This window comes from Anser anser, assembly GCF_964211835.1.
Source record: "Anser anser genome assembly, chromosome: 23".
Classification (NCBI taxonomy): domain Eukaryota; kingdom Metazoa; phylum Chordata; class Aves; order Anseriformes; family Anatidae; genus Anser; species Anser anser.
This window is the reverse complement of record NC_139744.1, coordinates 1,729,970-1,753,885: the sequence shown is the minus strand read 5'-3', so window position 1 is coordinate 1,753,885 and position 23,916 is coordinate 1,729,970. Positions and strand designations below refer to the sequence as shown.

Genomic DNA, 23,916 nt, shown 5'->3' with positions numbered 1-23,916 from the left:
TGTGTGCTGTTTTTTAATGTGGTCTGACATGGGGGCAATTGCTACTTTCAACACTTTTAAAAACCCCTCCATCCCAAAAATTTCCTGTGCTCAAAACCAGAAGAGGCCCTGCGATACGCCATCCTTCTCACCCATGCCATCCACGGCTGTGGAGGGACTCCACCATCCAAAAAACCAGAAGAGTGCATCGCAGGGCTCTGAAACATAGCTCACTACCTCCATTTCACCTTCAAACATGCTTATTGCAAACTGAAACCTTCCTGGCTCCATGTGGGTTGGCCCTGGTAGTGCCTCTTTCCCCTGTCTGCATAGAAAATCAGTCCTTTCTTTGCGGCTTTCTGCAGAAGTTAAATGAACAAAAACAACTAAGATTGCTCCACCTATGCAGCTGGCTTTTACCTGAAAGGGATACAGCCCACAGTCCACACTCCACCCACAAAAACCTTAAAGAAATAAACATACAGTGACATAAAATCTGTTATCAAGGAAAGTTTCTCCACACCCCCATACAAAAACACTTGAGTATTTTGTTCTCCGAGATGCTGCCAACCTCCTCCCCACGCAAACCAGAACGGGTGCAAGAGATAAAGCATCAGACATCCCCTTTAAGGCTCAACGCTAGACAGTATCCAAATACCATTAAAAACTAGGAGACGAGCAAGAGGCAAGGAATTCCTGACATTTTCCAAAAGATGTCCGAGCAGACCAAAAAATAAAATTAGCATTGCAATGATAAATGGAATAACAGCGTGTTTGTGCATGACGCTCCATTACAGCAGGAAAGACTAGCTCGGAGTAACTGAGCAAGAACTGTCCTTTAATTACACCAGGACTGCCGGTAGGACAGCCAAGGTCACATTTTGAGCACGAGTCTCTTCCCACTGCTCAGAAAATGTGGATTTTATTGCTGATGTCAAATATCTAGGTGCAGGGACAGGCGCTGCAGGGTAAGCTGTTGGGACAACAGGGCTTGAGTGGGTTGGCAGCAGGGAGTGGTGTGACTGTTTGTCTCTGCTGTGCTGTTCATCAGGCTGCAGAGGCTCCAACCTGCTCCCACAGCTTTTAGCGAAGTTCCTCAGCCCGTGAACAAACGCAGTGATGCTGGAAGACTTGAGGAGAAGGTCGCTTCCCCTCTTACCTGCCACAGTGCCGTTTTTTGGGGTCTCTTCTCCTGGCTGAAGCCCTCTCCACTGCTGTGGTGCTTCCGGCCACTGTGCATCCCCCAGCTTTCCCTGCAAAGTAAACGTGTAAGAGCATTGGTCCCGGGTTTGACAGGCTCTGGACAACAGTGCAAAGCCAATCTGTAGTACCAGGGCTTCTGTTAACCCTCCCCGTCCTGCCATTTCTGCTTTCTAGGCACTTGGGTGCTCTTCTAAGCACGCCCATGGCTGACTGCACAGAAAAGGCTACCCAACACCTGCAAGTAGGTGGACAACGCACCAAAGCGATACAGAAACTTCTCAATTCCAGCTTGAACTTTCTAACACTTGCTCTGCGCTCTGTCTCTGCCCTCGCGGTTCACTTTCCTGAGCAGAGCACTTGGCGTGGCACGGCTCTGTGAACCGATTCCTCCCGATTTCAATGAGTCCTGACCACTTCTTCACCACAGGCTCTGAAGAAACACCACGCTGAGGGATGACAAATGCCTCAGCACAGAGACCGGCGCTTGTAAGATCTGGTTCTGTGAGATCTGGTTCCCTTCCCAGCTTGCCTACACATTCCCTGCGTGATCCTAGACCAAACACTGTGCAACAGCAGGTCTCAATTCCGTGCTATAAAATGGAGCCATTAACACTTAATTTCTCTCATCCATTGTCTGCCTAGATCGTAAACTCAGTAGGGAAGACTGTGTTTGTACAGAGTCTAGCATGAAAGGGCCTCCAGACATAAATGAAATATAAAATAATAAAAATAATTTAAAATCCCCAGTAGGCAGCTGTGGAAGTAGCAGGATAGAAGAGAAACACATGCTCGCCTTTTAACGACAAAAATAAACACCCTCCAGGCAGTTAGGAGGCTGCTGAGCCCCACGGCTGCAAGGTTTCTCATTGCTTTTCTGGGATGGGCTTGCAAACCCACAGCTCCAGATCCCACCAGGCAGGTCAAGATCCCATTAAATGCGGTCTTAAGTTAAAAGAGGACAGAATTAGACCGGGCATTAGGAGGAATTCTTCGCTGTGGGGGTGTGAGGCACTGGGACAGGCTGCACGGAGACATCGTGGGTGCCCTGGAGGGGCTCAAGGCCAGGCTGGATGGGGCCTTGGCCAACCTGATCTGGTGGGCGGCGTCCCTGCCACGGCGGGGTTGGAGTTAGGGAATCCTTAAGTCCCTTCCAACCCAAACCATTCGGTGATTCTGTGATTTAGGGGAAGAGCGGGGACGGTCACCGCTGCCCACACACCGTGCGGGACAGCGTCCCACAAACACCTTGCAGCCAAAACACACAGGGATGAAATGGCGCTGCCAGAACTGGTCCCAGCATCCCCCAGCCCCAAAGACACCCCCGAAGCCCCCATGGCCCCAGAAGCCCCCAGCCTGGCCCCAATGCTCTGAAGACCCCAGAGCCCCCTCAGCTGGGCCCCAGAGGTGCTGCAGCCCCCAGCCCCTGAGCCCCCACGACCCCCCAAAACCCCCCGGCCCCCCAAGACCCCCCAGCCCCCATAAACCCCATGGCCCCGAGACCCCATGGCCTCCAGAGCCCCCCCAGCGCCCCCCCGGCCCTACCTCAGAACTGCCCCAGCCCCGGCCCCGAACCCCCTAAGCCCCCCCCAGATCCCCCCGACCCCCGCCCCGGCCCCCCCTCACCTCGGGGCCGCCCCCCCCCTCCCCGCCTCCCGCCTTCTTCTCCGGCCGGGCGCCACACGCGCGTGCAACCACGCGCCCCTCGTGCACACGCAGCTGTGCCCGCGCTTGCACGCCCATCCCGGCACGCGCTTGTGCAACAGCCCGTGCACGCGCCGGTGCACGCTCTGGGGCGCGCGCAAAACGGTGCACGCCCGTGCAGTGACACGTGCACCGCCGTGCAAGGACACGTGCACGCCCGCCCGCACACGCACACGATCACGCGCGCCCCGCGTGCTCGCCCTTCCCCTTCCCGCCGCCGCCGCGTGGCGCCCCCTGGCGGGAAGCGCCGCCGGCACCGCGCTCCCCGAGCACGTGACCGGGCCTCACCACTCCCCCCGCACCGAGGGGGGGTCGCGCGGCCCTGCGCCGTCCGCCTGCGCTCGAGGATCTCAGAGGGGCCGCGCATTCCCCCCCTCCCGCCTGCGGCTTGGAGCATCCCGAGGTTTTAAAGGGCGGGGCTGGGCGGCTACAGCGGCACTGTCCTGGAGGGGGTAGTGGTGAGCGGTGTGGTCTTCTGAGGGCTGGCTGGGCTCCCCTTTAGGGAACCACGGCAAAAAGCAGCTCTAGGATAGGCTCTTGTTAGTCACAAGCATCCTCTGGGGCTGTACGTGGGTAGTTACAAGCAGTTTGTGGGGCTGTACGTGGGGCTTGGGTGGCGAATGCCCCTGTAACGGTGTGGATGTAGGTGACGGGAGCGCTGAGGAGCGGTCAGAAGGAGCTGGAAGGGAAAGGGGCAGCGCTGGAGGCACCTTCCTCGGGGCTGGGGTGGGGAGAGCTGTGCTCTGAGACCCCTGTCGTGCTGGGTCACTGCTGGGCCTGTAGTAATACAGCTGTAGTAACGTAACTTGCCTGTAGTGAGTCACTGCTCAACCTGTAGTAAGAGTTGTCTGTAGTAATAAAGCTGTAGTGGGTCACTGCTCAATCTGTAGTAATATAGCTGTCTGTAGTGAGTCACTGCTTAACCCGTAGTAATAGTTGTCTGTAGTAGTAAAGCTGTAGTGAGTCACTGCTCAACCTGTAGTAATGTAATGGTCTGTGCTGGGTCACTGCTGAACCTGTAGTAATATAGCTGACTGTAGTGGGTCACTCCTGAACCTGTAGTAACATAACTACCTGTAGTGGATCACTCCTGGACCTGTAGTAATGTTGTCTGTATATAGTTGTCTGTAGTGAGTCACTTCTCAACCTGTAGTAATGTAATGGTCTGTGCTGGGTCACTGCTGAACCTGTAGTAATATAGCTGACTGTAGCTGGTCGCTCCTGAACCTGTAGTAACATAACGGTCTGTAGTGGATCGCTCCTGGACATGTAGTAACGTAACTGGGTCACTGCTGGGACTGTAGTAACATAACGGGCTGCGGTGGGTCACTGCTGGACCTGTAGTAGTGTAAGTGGTGGGTCTCAGGGATCAAGCCCTTTGTAGGCAGGGCTGCCAGGTGAGGTTTGTCCGGGAGGTCTCTGTCATCTCAGAGCCCACGGGAGAGAGCAGGCCAGGAAAGCACGAAGTAAAACGCTGCGACTTGGTGTTACGGCCGTGCTGCCTTGGTGCGGAGGGGCGTCAGCTGCCAGGGTGGTGTCTGATTTTTTGTGCTGCGGTCGCACCCACGATGCTACGGGCACTGCGCGCTTGGAGGGGGGCACAGCACAAATGCAGAGCTCTGATAACTGGGGAGAGCCTTATTGCACGTGCACCCCCGGCCATGCAGCACGGAGCTGAATAAAACGGGAAAAAAAGCTTTAAATGGGAGAAAAAGCTTGTTTGTTTGTTTGTTTTTGGTTTTTTGTTTGTTTGTTTTACGGGCTGTTCCCTCTCTGCAATGCAAACCGGTGCCGGGTGCTCTCCCGAGCTGCGTGCGGGGGGTGTCCGGGAGGCGGTGCTTAATTGGGGGGTGTCCGGGAGGCGGTGCTTAATTGGGGCGGCTTAGCCCCGCGCTCATTAGCCACGATCCGGCCGCCAGGGGGAAATCCCGGCCGGCTGGGAGCCGTGACAGCCACCCGGGGCGGGGAGCAGCCGCCCCCGGCCCCGCTCCCTTCCTCCTGCGGCCGCCGGGGGGCGGCCCCGGCCCGCGGCGGGCACGAAGGGCGGCTGCGATCGTTCCCCGGTGCTGCGGGGGCGCTGAGCCCCCGGGTGCTGGTGGGGTGCTAAAGGGACCGAGCCCCAGCTGGCTCCGTGTCTTCCCCCCCCTTACTCTTTCCCACGTTTCTAAATCCTTCTCCGAGCTGCATCTCCTGTTCTGGGTTAAGTGGAACAGCACGGTAACCTTTTTCTTTTTTCTTTTTATTTTTTTTTAAAGGGTCCGAAAAGCTCAGTCTGATGCCTGGATGTCCTCGTGTTTCGCGAGTTGGTCCTGTTGCCCCCCCCCCACACCCCGTCTTGCTGCAGGGAGTCAGATAATGCACAAGAAATCCAGGAACAACTCATTCTTGGCAGCAGTCGGTGTCTTCTCTTAAATGCAGGCTTGCACCATATAAATCCTGGCTCTGTGTCCTGTCAGTGGCCACTGAGGCATGATTTCCATTTCGGCAAACTGCAAACAGCACAGAAACAGCGAGAAAGCCCAGCTGGGGAACGGGGTGGGGGAGCCAAGCTTTACATTTCTCCGGTGCCTTCCACCCAAGGCTCTCACGGCCCCTTAAAAACGAGAGCCAAGCTGCAAGTGTGTTACGGGACAGGAGCAAGTCGGTGATGCTCGGGTGTGTGCGGGGCCTGGAGCTGGGCATGCACCTCGCTTCCCATGGCATGAGCTCATTCTAGTGCCTGTCTTGCTGGCACACAACTGTGGCACTTAAATTAACAGGGAAGGAAGTAGTAATGCAGCATTTCTGCTGTTAAAGTGAATAAATAGACCATGACCCGCATTCAGCGCGCTACAAGGGCACTGTAGTTCGAGCCATTTGTTTCTTGGCTGAGGGCTAGGAGCTGATTCTTGTGCCGTGAGCTGTAACATCATGGGTAATCCGCAGCTACAGGCAGGAGAGAGAAGAAAGCAGGGGCAAGCAAGTGCTAATTCACAAACATGCAAGGGAACAAAAACAGAGGCAGTCGGTCTTGTCCTTGTAAATGCTGAGCATCTTTTTGGCTTGTTTTGTTTACCGATTACACATTTTTTGTCAGCGCCGTGAGAAAAGCGCTGAAATTCCTGATGGCAAAATGCAAACTGAAGAGGCCAGCACGTCGTGCCTGGCGCGTGGGTCAGGCCCGTTCCCTGCTGCCAGGGCACACGGTGAGATACCCGCGGTTCTCCGGGCTGGTGGCACCGACCGCCAGGCTTCCCGTCCTCCCTCCTTTGGTGGTCATGCGTGGATTTGCAAATCTTCCTTTCCTTGAAGCTGTGACCCCAGGGGGATGCCTGAGAGCGACAGCGAGAACAACCGTGGAAGTGCTAGTGAGCTGCTCGCTGCTTTTCCTCTCTTCAAGGCAGCGTGTCTCCCTCCCGGGAGGATCGCTGCGGCTCCATTAGAGTCCATTAGCAGCTTCCTCTCCTTTTGCCTGGAGGTGAATTTCGGGCAGGTGTTGGCGCGGCAGCCCCGGAGGCTGGAGCTGCTGCTCGCAGCACAGCTCGGGTGTGCGGAGGAGCCGGGCTCTGCCACCGAACGTGCCCTGCGTGTGTCGGGGCCGTGTCTGTGCAGGAAGGAACCGTGGGGGCCTCTTCTTCCTTTTCCTGCAGGCTCGGACGATAACAGATGCAAGTACTCGGGAGAGAAGCAGCGACGGGCTTCCCCACGTCAAAACCAAGAGGTTTTGCCCCAAACGGTGTGTCTGGCGCTTGCTTGCCCTGCTGCGGTGGGTTCAGGACACAAGAGCTGTGCTGTTGTCTGTGCTACCAAGTTATTAGGGAGCTCCCATGGAGCGTGAGAGCCTTTGGCATCGCTGTGCTGAGGGCAAAGCGTGAAAAGAAAGAAGCGTTGTGCTCTGTGGGACAGAGGGGACTGTCCTCGTGCTGAGGGCTTCGGCCAGGGCAGGGAGATGCCTGTCGCTGAGAAGCGTCACGAGCAGGAGCGATGCCGGTCTGCGAGCACTGGGGCCGTGCAGCCTCCGGAGCGGGCAGGGAAGGGCACGACGGGATGGAGGCACGGAGAAAGCACGCGGAGCATTTGGCCCTGCTCTGCGGATGTGAGTAGCCTGCCATAAATATCAAAATGCTTTCAGTGTGACAAGTGTCAGCAGCTGTGAGTCAGCCCCTTGCAACGCTTCCAGGCAGGCAGACCATGGTTTCATTGTCTCTGGGTCCCCTGGAATGTGAGCCACACGGGAGCCCACCCGGGCTGCAGACGGAGGCAGAGCAAGCACCTCGTGAGGTCCCAGCACGGCAGCGCTGCGTGCCCAGGCTGCAGGGGATGCAGGCGGGAGATGTCGCCCTCCAGGTAGCCCCTCAGCCCCTTGTGGGTGACCAGCACAAGGCTCCACGTGGAGGACAGATCCCCAGAGCACATCTCGGCTCTCCCGCTAGGGAGATGTGGGACCAGCTGCCGAGGTAGCGCTCGGTGGCTGCTGCGGATTTCAGGGGGTGAAATCCGCCGAAAGCAGACAGAAGACACACGTGCCCCTTAGCGCACAGCTGCAGAGAGGTAGCTGCCTGCCCTCAGCGCGGCCCCTGCAGCCTTCCAGCACTGAATGCTTCCCACTGTCTCACCGTCCTTGCCCGCTTTATCCCAGTAAGCCCACAATAATCAGCCCATTCTTCTCTGGCTCTGCTGCTGCGCCCATCCGGAGGCCCTCCGCACGCTTTGGCTCTACCTTTCCCCTTCCTATGCCGTCACCTCTTTCATTGTTGCTCACCTGCCCTATTATCAATAACAGCTGTAATTAACGTCGCAGGCTGTGCCCGGAATCCTCTCCCTACCCAAAGCTGCAGTAGGGTTTACAGGTTTTTCCGTTGAGCAAATATGGGTGCAATTCACTTGAATTGCCAATTCCTATCAGTCGCTGGCTTGGGGCACTGCACAAAAGCAAACAAAGCTGATTACAGAGAGGAAAAGCAAGTGTGGAAAGCAATTGTTCTCATTGATATCACCTTGATAACAAAGACGCCAGCTCCAAGACAAAAGCTATTTCACGGGGTTTTTTTGCCTTGGGGTTGCTGTGGTGTCATTCCTGGAAAAGGGAAAATTGGTGGTATTAGCTGAAAAGGCGGCTCTGAAAGACAGTCCTCTGGTCAGGCAGAGTGGGAAGAGCTAGGTTTAATTTCCTTCTCGCCTTCCACCCACTACGAGACCTCAGGCAAATGTCTCACCCTGGAGAAGAAAACTGTTCTGTGATTATTTAGTTGAAAGCTGTCAACAGCTCTAGCTCCGAGGCTGGTGTTTCTCCTCTCGCAGTGCTGGCTGTGCGCAGAAATGTGAGGTTGCTGGAGCACAAACACACGCAGACGAGCGCGATGCCTTCGTCTCCGCTCCGCGCACCGCCTGCGGGGTCCAGGCATGGCCCTGCAGCAGGTCCTGCGGGGTGAACAGCCCAGCCGATCACCTCTCCCAAAATCTTGGGACTGAGAGCTGTTGACTCTGAGCCCACCAAACTGACTGCAGGTTTTGCCCCGATCCCTCAGGGCTGGCCATGCTCTGGTTCCTCCAGTGGCTCGTGTTTGCAGCTCCTCTGCTCCCTGGCTCTGCAGCTCACGGTGGTTTATCCGTGGGTCTGAAGGGCTAGCCAGCTGAGGGTTGGAACCTGATTATATTTTAAATGATGAATCTCCCCTTGCCGTACTGGGGCAGGCCACGATCAGGACCATCTTTTCTGGAAACCCCTGGGATTTAGCACTGACAGCTACTGGAATGGCTTCAAGTGGATTATTTTTTTTCAGACAGCATCTCCACAGCCCTGCGATCACGCACGGGACTGGAAGCACCTCGTGAGCACTGCTAACGTACACCTTGGAGGTGTCCTTGGCGTTCTTTGCACCAGGCTCTCCTTGCAGCATGAAGGAGATCCCCAGCTTGCGAGAGCCGCCTCGAGCAGCCCGAGGGTCCCGAAGGACTCCGATGGCAGAGGCGGCCTCCGGGACCAGCGTGGGTCGGTGGTGCTGAGCGGCGAGGAGGTGGCGCTTGGTGCAGCGCCAGGCAGTGGGCGTCCGGCCCCGTGATTCACACCACGTCTGACATCGCCGTGGGATTGTTCACCGTGGTATCCGGGGCAGGTCCCCGGAGCATCTTTCTAAGGAAAATTTTAGATGCTGACATCGCTTCTGACAGATGGGTGCTGCCACGTGGGGCACCCTCCCGGAGCATCACACACCGCAGCAAGATGGAGATATTTATTCCCACTTCCCTCGTTTAAATGAGCTGAAAGCTGCCTCAGGAAAAGAGCCTGCTGCTGAGAAAAGAAGGATCCAGCCTCTAACCCTTTGCACTTCGGAGAGCAAAATGCAAGCAGCAGTTGCATGCTGCAGAGAGCTTCCCTGTGTGTTTTTGCTGCCTTTATTTTCCCCGATCTCTGAGAAAACGCCCCTGAGAAATCAAAAACGTGTATCCTGGATGGCAGTGGCTGTGATGTGCTGAGCAGCATCTGTCCAAAATCTTCGGTGCCCTTTGGGGCAGCGAGCCTGTAGATGCCAGTCCCGTTTGGGGCTTCCCCATCACTGCTTGGTGCACGGTAAACTACCAGTGAGACCCAGGGCTGCACAAAAAAGGTTTTTCCTCTATGCTCAGCCCCTGGCGAGGCAATTCCCCAAAGGATGCCGGTGGGAGCCACCCGCTGCTGCAGGGCACCGCAGGACTACGTCTTCCTCTGCTGGCGTCAGTGGTTTTCCCCCGCCTGGCACCGCTGGCGTGCGGAGGCAGATGTGGGGAGCTCCCCTACAACCCAGCCCGTGCCTCCGGCTGCGGTGGCTGCTCCTCGTCTTCCTCCTGCACATGCATCCGCTGGCTCGGGGTCCACGGAGAGTGCGGCTGGTGCATGGGACAGAGGGATCTGGTCCTGCCCTTTTGGGTTTAAGGGCGCCCTTGACCTTTGCTGATGCTCCTGGGCATGGCGTAGGCTTGGGTTTTCGGTCTGAGGTGCAGAAAACAAAAAGTCCTTTTTCAGTAAAAGGCGGCTGATTAACGCACCCTCCGGGGATGCACGGGGCTGCGTCACCCTTCTGAGTAAAGGTGTCGTGGTGTGCCAAGAAGGAGCTGACTCACCTGCCCGAGGCTTAGGAAGCAGCCGGGGCTCGGCACCGTGCACGTGGCTGCTGGAAGCAGCCCTGTGGCGCGGGGTTCGGTGGCGGTGCGGGGGGCTGCCTCCCTCCAGGTTGGGGTCCCCCTGTGGCCATCACAAATACCGTCCAACGCCCTGTGGCCTCCTCAGGTGGGTGGTTCATTGCTCCTTGTTTTTTTCTTCAGTTCTGGAGGCCCCAGGGAGCAGCAGGTGGTTTCCTGCCCGGATTCCCCTCTCCATCAACTTCTGATGCACCGGGCTTGGTGCTACACCGCTTCCCGAAGGGGAGGTGAGGGGAGGATGGAGCCAGGCTCTGGTCTGCGGTGCCCCACCAGGACGAGAGGCACTGGGCACAAACTGGAGCACGGGAGGCTCCGTCCGAACACCAGGAATCACATCTGTGCTGTGCGAGTGCCCAGAGGTGCTGGGGTCTCCTTGGAGGTCTCCAAAAGGTGGTGTGTCCAGAGGGACCCAGCCTCAGCCAACCTGGGATTGTGGGGCTCTGCTCATTGGAGTTTTTTTTTTTCTCTGGACCCCATAGAGGGAGATGCTCTCAGCACCTAGCACCAGGATACAGAGAGGAGCCTCCCCAAAAACCAGACTGGGGCCTGCAAGGGGCATTCCTGGGGTGAGGGGGACCTGGAGGAGAGCCCCCTGTTCCATCCCTCCCACACGACCTGAGCATTTCAGCCCCAGGCCCCCCCCCCCCCCCCCCAGCTGGCTCCCCTGACCCTCGGAGCTGCTTTTTGGCTTCTTGTTAGGCAGGAAAAAACTTCAGCTCCAAGCAGAGGTGGCAAACGGTGAGACTTTTTTAACCTTTACCCCACATTTGCACGTGGGAATTCCAGGGAAGCGTTCTCGAGTCTTATTCATGACCAATATTTGTTCCTTTGAAAAGGCTCCTTTCTGCGCGGTCAGCTCATTGATACGGGGATGTTTGGTTTGGTCAAATTCCAGGAAGATGTAACCGCACATTTATAAAACCTGCACGATCCTGAGCGCGTGGCTGTCCGCCTCTCTTGTTACTGAGACAAATTCCCAGTATTTTTGCAGCCTCGTTCTGCTGGGGAGGCCGATCTGTGGTTCTTTCACAGGCATTCGTGCTTAAGGACAAAACACCCCGAGTAAATTCGCCTTAACCTGGCTTGTAATAAGGATAAGAGCCCTAAATCAAGCAGGTTTTTACACCTGTGCAACACGGGGTGCTTGGTCTGGCAGGGACAGCACAAATCACCTCCCCAAGCACTCTGCCCGCCTCGTTAGTTCTTTCCTGTTGCTCTTCCCCGCACACAGAGAGTGCAAAGAAGATATAAAGGCTTGGCCAAGGAGCCACGGAACGTCTTGGCTTCACTGCAAAACCAGCGAAATCAAAGCCAAAGGAAAATGTTTGCTTTTTTTTTTTTTTTTTTTTCCCTGAGGGGTCTTGCAATATCTCCACGCTCGTGTTTGCTTCAGCGCTCAGGGAGGAGTTTGCAAGTGCTGTGGCAAAACAAGCCCTTTCTATGGCAACTGGCCCCTCCAGGCCATCTCGGGGCGCCTTGCACAATGGGAATGGAAAGGCACCGAGTCGCGAATGTTTGTCTTGCAGGCTGAAAGCAACATTAAAAAAGCAACTCGGGATTTCAGTTTGGCTTTAAAAGTGCCAAGAGCTGTAACAACCCACTGCCCAGCGAGGAGGAATTGCATCACTCTGGGACTGAGAGGCCTGGGGCAAACAGACGGGAGCTTAAAGCACAGCACAGGGCTTTGCTGTTATTTACTGCTGAGCAATAGGGAAAGGTGTCGGTGAGATGGAAGGGGGCTGTTTCGTGGGCGCCCTCCCAGCACTGGCAGCTCCTGGCCGAAGCTGGGCGCAGTCGGACAGGGCAGGGTTGCTCCTGGATTCACACAGCCCCTTCCCAATTCCCCAAAGGAGCCGCTTAACCCCGAACACGGCATTTCAGGCTGCTTAACCTGGCTCGCAGACTGCAGAAATATATCACCGAAACCCAGCGCGGGCTGCAAGCCACGGACCAGAGCGTAAGGGCGCCTTGATCCACGGCCGGAGCCCTTCCTCTGCCCCCACCGCCGCCGTGCTTCCCCTCTCGGCAGAGTCCGGAGCTCCTGCAAACACCACGGTCCTCCAGAGCTGCAAAGAAGACGAAGGAAAGCTCCAGGAAGAAGGAAAGCAGCCGGGGGGCTGCTGCCGGTGCAATCCAGCAGCCGTTAAGGGAGGAAGGGGCTGGGCTGGCAGCGTGCAGCGCTGTTTACCCAGGGATGTAAAGGACGGGAAAAAAACAACTGATAATAAAGGAAAAGTTGGAAAGGCTGTGAAGTGAGTTCAGGGAATGAAAAGGGAGGGAGTTTTTATGGTGTGTTTCCAGATAAAATCGGACATTTCAAAGAGTCCCTCAGCGGTGTGGCAATGTTGTGGCACGCCGAAAGCATTTATAGGATGGTTTGGGTTAGAAGGGACCCTAAAGATCATCTAATTCCCACCCCCTGCCATGGGCAGGGCCTCCCCCCCCCCCAAAACCAGGCTTATGGGCAGCAGAATAGGCAGTTTCCTTGAAGGGTATTTCGGAAATAGGAGTTTAAAGGTTGCTGTGTGGCTCTGTGCCCACTGAAACTGGAAGAAACCCTTGAGCCAAAATGCACAGTGATCCAAAAAGACCCTTGGGGATTGTTTATCATCATCCATCCCATTGCAGGAATGCTAAATGCAGCAGTCACGCCTGGCTACTTTGGACTGGACGCTGTGCAAACACGAGTTAGAGACACAGTTGCCTTTATATATATATATATATATTTTAATCTGCTCCCTACAAGTCAGATAATTGCTCGGAGGGTGTGGGCAGACCTGGCCTTTTTTTAGATTAGGCAGCCCCAGAAGTTTACTGCCACCCTTTAGCCAGACGTGATGGGAGATCGCCCGCTTCCCTTTGCACCGAATTGGACGTGTCTCGCTCGTAAACACGGCGCCTTTGCCCCAGAGGTGGTAACGCAGGGCCAGGGCATTGCCTCTTCCACCTCTCCCACCTCTTCCACCAGCAGCCGGCCTGGGGGTGCCCAGGGCAGGAGGGGAGCAGAGGGGACCCCGGCTGGGCTGCGGGCCCCTTGCCTTTGGCCACCCAGCGCTGCTGCCTTGCGTCCTGCGTCTTCCCTCTCGCACCACACCTGGCCCCGGCCCTGCCGCACCCAGCAAAGCTCAGCCCAGGTGGGAGGGACCCAGATCCCTTAAATCCAGGGCTCCCAGGGGAGCGGGGCTGTTGCAGGCTCGCCCTCAGGCTGCTTTCATGAGATCGAGGTGCTGCAGCAGGAGCTGCGAGCAGGAGAGGGGACAAGCAGCTGCAGCGCAGGTACCCGCCGAGAGCTGGCTTCTGCCTTTTGCATGGCTTTTTTTTTTTTTTCCCCAAGCCCTTTGTTTCCTTCAGCTTTCCATGCCGATGTTGTCTGTGGTTGTATCGGCTCCTCTCTTCCCTTCCGTGCCTTCTCTTCCTCCTGCTGCTGCTTTGCGTTTAGCTGATGATGATCCTTGTGCCTTCGGAGAAATTTGGTGCAGAGATGGTATATAAGCCCAGAAATGGTGCTGCTTTCTGAGCAGCCCCGGCCAGCAGGGACCAGGGGGTGCTCGTCCTGGCCGGGAGGGCTGCTGGCCCTCGTGTTGGTTCTTAGCGTTCAGGCTGGGGTTTTGGACCCTTATCGGCGATCTATGGCTTGATTTCATTAGCAATTACCTTCCCTATTCACCCGGAGTTGGAAGCCTATTTGGGATTTCCAGCGATGTTTGTCAGCCGTGCCTCTGTACAAGGGGCGGAGGTAGCTCGCTCCCTCTGCCTGGAGCCGCTGCAGCCTGTAGGAGCAGGGCTGGGATCGTGTGTGTGCATGTGTGCACCGCGTCCCAGCGAGGCTGCAGCGTGGTGCTGGTGAGGCTTCGGGGCAATAAAAACGCCGTACGTAGGAAGAAGCCTGCCCGGCCGGAGGCAGCGGTTTGTGTTGGGCTCAGGAGGAAAATCACTTAGCCGCGCGTGAGTCACGGGGAGAGCCGGCTGTGCTTCCGTAGCCACTGGAAGTCACCGAGGTCGAAGCGTCGCAGCTCAGCTCGGTACTGAGACGCTGTTAAACCGAGTCTGGCATCCTGGGGGTCCGTCCTCGCACGGGAGCGGAGCGTGGGGCTGACTGCAGGGATGCCGTGCACGCGGCGGTGGGGGCGCAGCACGGCGGGGAGGGCAGCACGGCGGCTCGCGCCGCTGCCCGCATAGGCGGTGGGTGCGAGGCGTGACGCAGGGAGGGCGTCCCGGCCCACACCTGGGGCGTGGGTGCTCTTTGTCCCTGGGCCCGGGAGAGCAGCACGGAGCTCCACGAGGCTGCAGGCGCTGGGATGAGCGCGGGCACAGGGCAAAGCACAGGGTGGTGGCTGCGGGTTACGGAGCGTGGCTGCGCCTTGAGGGCAGGGGATGCAGGGCTGTACGCCTCCTGGGATGCCCCTGGGGATCTCAGGCATACAGCATCCTTCTGAATTGCTCTGCAGAGCCCACCGTGTATCAGCTGCCGCCCTGCCCCTTCCTATAGCACCTCCAAAATGCAGGGAAACAGCCTCCCAAATGCTGCAGCTTTCATCGAAGTAATGCTGCTTAAAGCAGCCCCACCAGGGGACTGCAGGGAGACTGCCCGTGGGCTCAGGGGGGGGAAAATCCTTGTTGGTCTGTCTAGAAAGTCTCATGTTCCTGTAACACATCACAGGCATTCCTAGGATTAGCTAACCCAGCCTATTCTGAGACAGACCCCTCCTCCAGAGATGCTGTCCCTGCTGCCCCATCCCCGGGCTTCCCGTGCCCACCAAGAGCTGCGGGCAAACGCTCCTGGGGAGGGGGAGCAGCTCTGCGGCTCCTTCACCCTGCCCCGAGCCCCTGCCAAGGGGAAGGAGCCCTCCTGGGAGGGGAGAAGGGAGCCTGGCTGCAGGGGGGGGAGTTACTGGAGCAGCAATTTCGACACTGCTAGCAACCCTCCTCACCCCCGAGACCCCTCCGCAAGCCCCAAATGTTGCTGAAGCAGTGATGGGTTTGGGTGGTTGGCAGGGGGGGGTCACATTGGAGCAAGACCCCCTGCATTGGCAAAGGTCACACAGATGCTGTCCCCAACGCGGGGCTCCAGGGCTGATCCCACACCAGGCGCTTCTTGGGCTTCAGGGAGGCTTTTTTCTATTTTCTTTTTTTTTTTTCCTGATGAACTTCCCAATCCTTCTTGTTTTGAGCAAGGAAGGAGGAGGGCATTGTTTGGCAGCTGCCCCAGCTCCCTCCCGGACGGGGCGAGCTGCCCCAGCGCGGGCACCAGCTGCCTCCCGCCCGGGTGCTGCCCCCCCCTGCGGCTGGGGGGGGGGGGTGCTCGTATTTGCTACGTGATACCTCTGCTCCCTCTGCCACACAAGCAAAACACTGCATAACCATGGCGACTGTTTTCCTCAACCTCATCAGCACGCCCTGCTAATCTAGGCAATTCACCAGCAGCCCTCATAATGAATGATTAAGCTGGGCGTAGTGAGCTCCGCAGATCCTGGGTGTCCCTTCCGCTCTTCCTGGTGGAAGTGGAGCAGCCTTGTCATCGGGAGGCTCCCAGGGCTCGCCACGTCAAGGAAAACTGCCCCGACTTGGCAGCTGGCACGCTCTTTTGGGGTCTCTGCTCAGACAGGGACCGGGTCGTATGTCTCGGCTCCAAATAACCACACCGGGACATCCAGGGCCCAGCCGCGGGGCTGGGATGGAGGCGGTGGCGCTGGGTATCCCCACGGAGCTCTGCACGGAGGGACCTTGCTCCACGCAGGGCACACGGGGCCCTGCTCCACGTGGCGGCCGCAGCCTGGCCGGGTGGGTTTGGGGAGCAGCGGCTGCTGCGTTGCCCGTGGGCGATGGGCTGGCCGCGTGTAGGACCTTATCTCACAGCCGGGCTGTGCCCAGAGCAGCCCTGCTTGGCCGCCCCTTCCAAACCCAGCCCCATGGGTGCCCCAGCTCCGGTCCCTGTCCCCAGACCCTGAGCTCGGCTCCTTTTCAGGTCTGGGAGCTCAGCATTCACCCAGGCTCCAGGAGCTGCCCAGGCTGGGGGCGATGGCAGGACGGGGTCCCCCAGTGCCGAGGAGCACGTCCGTCTGCACCCAAACCCTGTGGCTTGTCCCCTCCATCAACGGGGGAATTCTGTTCCCAGGAGTGGAAGCTCTGCCGTTTCTCTTCTAGCTGTGCTTGTGGCCAGCTTATTTCCCTGCCCTTGCTCGCCTTGTCCTAGCCCGAGCAGCAGCGCTCCGTCCCCGGCGGCTCTGCGCAGCCAGAAAACCAGCCCTGCGCCGGGGCCGTGCCGGCTCCCCCCAGGGATCTCTGCTTGCTCCTGGAAATTCCCGGTGCCTGTGGGCGGCTCTGGCTTCCTGGTGGCCACCAGCACCCCAACGTCTCTCCTCCTTCGTTCCTCCCGGCCGAGCAGCCGGCAGCTGAGGCTCCGGGTTCTTTAACCGAGGGAAGGGGAAGGAGGAGAAATGCGGTTTGGAGGTTAATTCTGGCAGCATCAGGCACAAGGAAGATCAAAAACGCAGGGCAGGACTACAAGAGAGGAGGGAAGCTGTTGCGTGCATGCTCCTGGAACCCCCTGAGAGTCCTGGTTCATGCACGCTGCACGTTATTTCTGTACCTACTTAAATTAAAACCAGCCTTGTCTTGCGGACGCTGACTGGAGCCAGGCAGCTCTTCTCCCCCGGGGAGAATCCAATTTTTGCTCCACCGAGCTCATGTTTTTGACCTGGAATGACTCTTCCTTTTTTTATTTAACCAACTCTCCCTCCCAGCCCTGCGCCGCACCGCGCTCCTCGTGCCCATGGTGTCACGGCAAATGGAAACAAGGAGGGGGCAGGCTGCTGACCACCCGTAAACCCAATGCCTGGGGCAGAGGCAGCCCGGATAGAGAGGACGGGGGACTCTGGCCCGAGCCCCTTTTGCACCCTCTGTGCCTCCAGGTTTGAGCCCAGGACTGCTGAGGAAGAGAAATTCGCGGGTGCTGGCAACGGGGCGGCTGTCCGGGAAGTCTGTAGCGTTAGTGCACTGTCGGTTAAAGTTCAGAGATGCTATGTGCCTAATTGGCAATTAAAGGCACGACAGCAGCCTCCCGGGGCGCTCTGCCTGCTGCCGCACAGCTCCCGTTGCAGGACACGTCATCCCTCCTCACCTTTCTCCTGACCAGCCTCCCGGTCCTGCAAATCCAACCCTCCAGAGGCTCAGGGCACGCTGTAGGTGCTGGCTGGGAGGAGGCTAGATGGCTTCGACGCACTCTTCCCCTCCGCAGCCCTCAAAAACCTCTCCCTGCTCTTTGCAGAGCAGTCGCGGGCGTGACTCACGGCAGCTGCCCCGCGTGCCCGGCGCTGCCGGCAGCTGCGTTTTGCTCCTTGTCCCCTGCTCTTGGCGAGCCCCCGCTGCTCAGGGTGCCCCCGCTCGCGGCGAGCAGAGGCTCCCGTGGGGCCGTGCAACCCGAAGAGGGCAAAGCCAGCACCAGCCCCGTCTGCGTGAGAGCGCTCGGCACCCTGCTCAGCAATTAGTCACCGCTTGGCAGGCGTGCCGGAGCGGGTGAGCGCCGCGTCCGCCGCCCACAAGCTGCCCGGCAGCGATGTGTCTCGCTCCTAATCCTCTGACTCCATCCTTAATCGATGCGAGATAACCGGGCGGATTAGTCAGCCTTTCAAGACTGGAAAGGAAAGGGCAAATATTGTAAGAGGTATAGCCCACTGTTTGCGTGCGTTACGCACCAGATCTGTGTTGGATACGAAGGGGAGAGCCCTGAGCTGTAGGGTTAGCTCATTTCTGTGATGTTTGGTCGGCAGCTCTGGACATCCCACGGGTTCTGCCCTTGCCAGGGATCACTGAGGCTGGAGGAGCAGGGAATTTGCTCAGCTTTTGTCACTGAGCACCGTTGTGCTGTATTTTGGCTGCCACGGTGAGGACGGAGGAGGCTGGATGGGTTTTCTCACCCCGAGACAAAAGCATGAGGTTCCCCCAGCACATTTGGCGGCAGTGAGTTTTTGCAGAACAGGGAATTAAAAATACTTTCAATCTAAAACGAGGCCAGAGAGCATTCAGAACATGATAGCAAACACTCCCAGAGCAGCTCCCTGACTGAGGAAGCCCCACACGCAGCCCTGGGGGGCTCGGCTCGTGGCGTCCCAGCAAAGAAAACCGCAGCCTCGATTCACACCCACCCGCAGAGCATCGCTTCGGCAGGCAGCGCCATCCTGCCGGCCTGCTGTGAGCCTCCCCGGCGTGGCTGGGGGCTCGCTCCCTACCCTCACCTCTTCGGGTGGCTTCCGAGAGCCAGGACCCCTTGCCGGGGCCGTCGGGCTGATGCTGCGTTTCGTTCCTCGCCAAGAAAACAAGCGCTGCGCCACTAAAGCAGAAGGCGTTTAGTTTTTAAGGCTGCTGAATCCTGAAAAGCTGTTGCAAATTAAACCTCCTTGCACTTGCCCAAATGTGCCGTGACACCGCAAGCGGAGGGCTGGAAGGGAGTGGGAAAGCGAGACCAGCATGGCTTGTTTTCCTCCGAGCGGGATTCCAGGTTCGCGCTCCAAATCCCCGCTTTTATAGACTTTTCCACTGAAGTCGGCTCCTGCCCTGGGCATGCCTTGTGTAACCGCTCCTCTCTCCGCATTCCTCAGATTCTTCTGCTGCTGGAGACGCTGGGCTGAGGGAGAGCCCCGAGGTCCCTGGGGGAGACGGGCACGTGGAAGCGCACCCCGAGCTCGGAGACGCGGAGAAGGAGGAGGAGGAGGAGGTTTCCCCTGGACTCAAAGCTGCCAAACCACGGCACCGAGCCATGTCACAGGTCATCCAAAACCACGTGCTGCGCGTTGGCCAGACCGTGCACATCCCCTCGCGGGAGGACAGCAAGCGCCTGCACGCGGCGGGGTACGCGGGCTGCTCCGCGCTGCCGACATCGTACTGCTACTACTCGACGGGTGCCTGGGCTGACCCCAAGGTTGTGGGGTGCCCCAAGGGATGCCTGGTGCCTGGCGGGGGGCTGTATGGAGCCCACTCTGCGCTGGAGCACTCAGCTGGTGCTCAGGGGCAGCAGGAGGCCTCCCTGGAGCAAGCCGGGGTCCCTCACCAGCCGCAGCAGCAGCAGCAGGGGGACGCCGGCACGGAGCCTGACGCGCACCTCAGCTCTCCTACCTTGGACATTTCAATAGAGAGCCTCAACAAGCTGATCCTAGAGATCGATCCAACCTTCCAGCCGCTCACGTGCAAGCCGGTGAAGGACACGGCCCAGCCTGCTTCCCAAGGGGATGTCACGGCCACCAAGAAGCACGACCCGGAGGTGATAGGTGAGGCAAGAGGCGATGCCGGTGCGGCGGGGCCATCAGGGCTCAGACCTTGTGAGAGCTGCTCACGAGAGGTCCGTGGGAAGGGCTGGCCGCAGGGCATGGTGATGTCCCCCTGTCCCCAGAGGGATCGGTGTTGTGTGGGTGTGCTGCGTCCTGGCATCAGGGCTTGGTGTCAAGGAGGACAGGCTGGGTACCCCGCTTCGGTCTGATCGCTTCTGAAAGGTCTCTTGTCCAGCTAGCTCAACAGGAGCCGAAAGAAACTGGGGAGAACAGCCTTTAATCCAACCTGATGTTTGTTTCCCTGTGTTTGGAGAAAACATTTCTCGTAGTAAATGGGGCCTGCGGCTCTCAGAAAGCTCCTGGTACAGGTTACTGCCATCGGGGACCAGAGATGGGCCCTGACCGCGGGAGGTGATGTCCGTACGCGCCCGACCTCGCAGCAGAGCCCCGCTTCTACAGAAGGGCAGCGAAGCCTTTCCCTGGGTCACACCGGACCCGTGGGACATGAGGCTTTGAAGCCAGATTTCCAAAGCCCCAGGCTAAGCTACCGATGGTTACACAACCATCCTAGTTAAATGTTCCTCATCCTTTTGCCAGGGAAATTCTTTCTCCAGGGCTTGTGCACTCCTCCGGCAGCATGCCTGGCGTGCACAGCGCAGAACGGCAGCAGCACAGGCACCCACCTCTTGCCGCTCTCATGCCTGGGTGCTTTGTGAGCACTTTTGCATCGCTGCCATCCCCACATCCCAAGCTGTGCCGAGTGCTGTGGCTCCTGCCGTGCCTCCCCTGCAGTGCGTGAGCCACCCGGCGCACCGTGCACAAGGTGACCCAAGCAGACAGCGAGCTGCATGCTGCTGCTCACATTCTGGTGTACCGGCTGCTGGAGCACACATCTGGGATGTGTTTCCGTGCCTGAAGATACACTCTGGCTGCCTCTGGAAAGCCTGATTGCCCAGCCGTGTCTTTATACGCCAAAATACCCTGAGAATCTGTCTGCAGCCCTCGTTCCAGAGAAAGGTCGAACGAGAGGATGTTAAAGACATGGAAAAAAATGTTCTGTTCTCCCTGATCCCTCGTGGCAACTCCTGCACGAGGAATGTGGGGTTGGGGGAGGACAAGGTGCATGACATCGGGTGCAGTGAACTCCAGCTCGGGGCAGCCGATAAGCCGGAGCCTGGCGGTGGGAGCATGGTGCGGGGCTTGGGCGTTGCTGAAGCAGCTGCAGACTGTGCCTCCTGCTCTGCCGAGACACAAGGGCTGGCCTTGTAGATAAAGTGTGGTGACAAAGTGCAAGTTCAGCCCTTTGCTCCTCCAACGAGCACTTGGAGGAGACCTGGATGCATCTCCACGATGCATCGCGCTCGGGGGCTGCCATCCGAGCAGCTCAGCAGGTAGCGTGCTGGTGGTTTTGAAAACCTGGCTCCGAGTGTGGGACTGAACATCTGGAAACTTGGCCCTGAACTCGGTGGGAAAAGCCTCCCTTCAGCTTTCATTTTCTTTTTTTTATGTGGACTTCCCGGTGCATTGCATCCCTGGCAGCCGGGGGAGCACCTGCGGTGCCCACGCATGCGCTGCTGCCCCCTTCTCTCCGGGCTCCTGCCTCTGTGTCCCCCCAGCCTGGCAGAGGGGAGGACAGAACTCGATCGGTTGATGCAAGGGCTGGCAGGAGGCTGATGGTGCCCAAGGATATAGGAGAGGGCTTTGCTCTTCTCTGCTGTTTCCATAACAGACGCTGCAGCAATTCCCAGCAGTCGTCAGTTGCCTCTGGTGCTCACCCCTCGCTGGAGAACTGGGGAGCAATCCTCCCGGCTCGCGTGACAGCCAGCCTTGGTGCTGCTGGTGCTTTTTGCCACTCCCTGATGCTGAAAAACTTGCCAAGATCCTGATCAAATATTTGAGGTTTAGCCACACCTGATAAGCAGGAGCCTTGGCAGGAGGCACGGGGCCCCGCGAGCCCAGCGCGGAGGCGTTTCGGTTTTAATTTCTTTAAAGCGCAATGAAAAGCCTCATTTATTTTCCCCTTTTGAGGGAGGCTTTGACAAAAAGTGTCCGGCCAGGAGCCTACAGTACATGCTTGCAGTACGTATGCTACGTATACTATGCATATGTACTATGCTTTTCCTGCTTTTTTTTTGGTGCTCGTCGCATCACGCAGCAGCGGCAGCGCTGGGCGAGCTGGAGCGCAGGGCAGCGGCGAGGCACGGAAACTCCGCTGCTAGGAGCAGTTCTTCAGTGCTGCAGCAAAATGGATTTTCCCTCTCCAAGAAAGGGCGCGGGGAGCCTTCCCGAGCCCCACAGCGGAGCAGGATCCGGGAGCTGCAAACAAAGCCGGGCACGTTCAGACCAGACGCGAGGCGCGCGCCGTTAGCGGGGAATGTGACGCACCCGGGAGCACCCTCCCTGGGCGGGCGGCGCGCTCGCCATCGCTGCGAGCCCCTAGAGCACGGCTGCGCGTGTCTCTTGCTAAAGGCCCCCTCCGAGCTCAGCCAGAAGTGACAGCCTTGTTCAGGGAAACCTGTGCGAAAAGCCCTGTGCAGGGAGCCCTGAATTATTCATGACATTTCCCTCTTGGCTTAAAAGCAACCAGCCTGAGCGCAACCTGCAGAGCCTGGGGTGAGCCCAAGCCCTTTGAACCACATCGCCCTCGACAAGCAGCCCCTTGCTGGGGGGCTGCTGCTGTTATATGCCTTAGTTTACCTTCTCTCCTTTCCACTCTGCGCGCCATCGGCAACAACAAAGCAGTTTGAAGCCCTGGTGATGCACAGAGGTGTTTGGTGGGGACATGTGCCAGAATAGCGTGGTGCAGGGCTCTGCTCACCCTAGGGCTCAGCACATCCATGGCTGCCGTGCATCAGGGCGCAGGAGCTGGGCTTCCCCTTCTGGCTGTGAGATTTTGCTGAAGGTCTTGGAGCACGCAGAGCTCCTTCAGATGTGTTGCCTTTTAAATAAAGGCAAGCAAAGGGGCTAGGAGACGCGCTGCCAGCCTGGCCAGCCGTCCCATCGTCTCCTCCACATAGCAAAGCTTTGGAGCTTTCCACGGGTGAGCAGGGCCAGGCAGGATGGGCACCCCCCGAGCCTGATGTCACCACGGGGAGCAGCCAGATGTTTTTCCCTTGAGTCAGGTACAAACGGGGCGGCTGCCGGAGGAAACACCCGCCGCCCACGGCAGGTCTCGGCAAGCGCCGGCGTGCGCTCCCGGCGAGGGGGGAGCTGCGCGGGCAGACGTGGCCGCACGTAACCCGTCCTGCAGCCCGCCAGCACCTGGGTGGGTGGGACGCCCCGGTTGGGTGTCGGGGCAGAGATCGGCCCTCATCGGGTCTCAGCGAAGTCCGGCGTTGGTCTGTGCCTCCCGTAGAGGCAGCCATGCGGTGCGCAGAGGGGGGGTGGGACAGCACCTCGGCACCCCCTGGGGATTGTGAACCGGAGCCAAAATGAACAGGGAGATGAACAGAGAAGTGCGTAACGAACCTTACTCGAGCACTGAATCATTAACAGCCTCCTCTTTCTGCCTCCAGACATTAAATACATTGAGATGACACCAGCCAGAGCCAAGTGTACCGAGGTGCTGCAGGGCTCCTCCAGCCCCTTCTCCAGGTCCCCCCAGAGCAACGGCTTCCTGGCCCCGAAAGGGGCACCCAGAGGCAACTACACGAATGGCAGCGTCGTTTTCTCCAGCCCAGCAGGGCCCGAGAGCCCCCGGTTGGCCCCCCCAGGCTGGGCTGGCTTCCAGAGCTGCGGCAAAGCCTCCGAGAGCATCACCGTGCCCCTGCACTGCACGGCCGGCCAGCAGGACAGCATCTCCTACGGCCCTGGCTCGCTCGGCACCTCGCCGGGCTTTGACAACTTGCTGAAGCCCGTGCACGTGGTGAGGGCTCAGCAGAGGACCAGCGGGGTCTCGCAGCTCTCCATGAGCCCCAGCTCGGACACCAGCTACGTCTTTGGAAGGTGAGCGCAGCCTCGCGGCCCTGTCCCGGGCTGGTGATGGGGATGGAAGCGGCAGGGGGATGGTACATGAGTCCTGTTTCCCGAGACCTTTTCCCACCTCGGGGTGGGAGCTGACACCCAGCAGGGCTGGCGTGTGGTCTCTGGGCTGCTCCGTGCATCACCCCCCAGCCCAGCAGCCCCCCCTGATCGCCTTCACTCTGTCTCCCCCCTGCAGCAGCACCCACTCGCTCCACAACGACGACTCCGATGCCGCCTGCCCGTCCCCTGCTGGCTCCATGGGCAGCCCCCAGCCGTCGTCCCCGGGCATCAGGTCCCCCTCTGGAGAACCTTTCACCCTGGCTTCCCACCAGCCCAGGGCAGCCTGCTTCACCAAAACCAACGCCTGCCTGTCCCAGAAGGGGCAGGCCAGCAGCTGCCCCCCCTCCATCCTCACCTCAGCAGCCGACATCCCGGTGCTGCTGGTGAATGGGTGCAGGGAACAAGGAGATGAGTCCCCCCGGCTGACCGCAGCCTCCCCGGCCTCCACCAAGCAGATCTCCCCTCCCAGCCTCAGCCCAGCCTCGGGGCTCGGCGGCCTGAACAACGCGCTGTCGGCACCAGCGCTCTCCTGCGTCGCCGACAGTAAGTCCCCCCTGCCGTGGGGCAGCTCCTGGGGGGGGGGGAAAGG

General features: G+C 58.7%; 2 protein-coding genes across 22 annotated transcripts in view; one reads left to right on the top strand and one right to left on the bottom strand.

The window, feature by feature from the left end:
- The window catches only part of LOC310885638 (uncharacterized protein), a 34,038-nt gene extending 30,783 nt beyond the window's left edge, over positions 1–3,255 (bottom strand). For 4 of the 16 annotated variants that reach the window (XR_014574869.1, XR_014574870.1, XR_014574871.1 and 1 more), the window contains exon 1: positions 1,139–2,496. Coding sequence is in view for 1 of the 16 variants with exons in the window: in XM_083809217.1 (XP_083665343.1) it covers positions 1,139–1,232; positions 2,806–2,922 (211 nt within the window). In the remaining 15 variants the exon portion in view is untranslated. Of the gene's footprint in view, positions 1–797; positions 2,497–2,805; positions 3,119–3,171 lie in introns of those variants that run through there. The other 12 variants (XR_014574864.1, XR_014574865.1, XR_014574866.1 and 9 more) reach the window with 11 other exon arrangements.
- Positions 3,256–3,264: 9 nt separating this feature from the next.
- TNS4 (tensin 4) overlaps positions 3,265–23,916 on the top strand; it is a 29,324-nt gene continuing 8,672 nt past the window's right edge. The window contains exons 1-5 of one of the 6 annotated variants that reach the window (XM_083809134.1): positions 3,265–3,286; positions 5,139–13,317; positions 18,639–19,304; positions 22,820–23,249; positions 23,464–23,870. In XM_083809134.1, coding sequence (XP_083665260.1) covers positions 18,797–19,304; positions 22,820–23,249; positions 23,464–23,870 — 1,345 coding nt within the window. In that variant the 5' untranslated portion in view covers positions 3,265–3,286; positions 5,139–13,317; positions 18,639–18,796. Of the gene's footprint in view, positions 3,287–3,313; positions 4,415–5,138; positions 13,318–13,347; positions 18,539–18,638; positions 19,305–22,819; positions 23,250–23,463; positions 23,871–23,916 lie in introns of those variants that run through there. The other 5 variants (XM_083809132.1, XM_083809130.1, XM_083809131.1 and 2 more) reach the window with 5 other exon arrangements.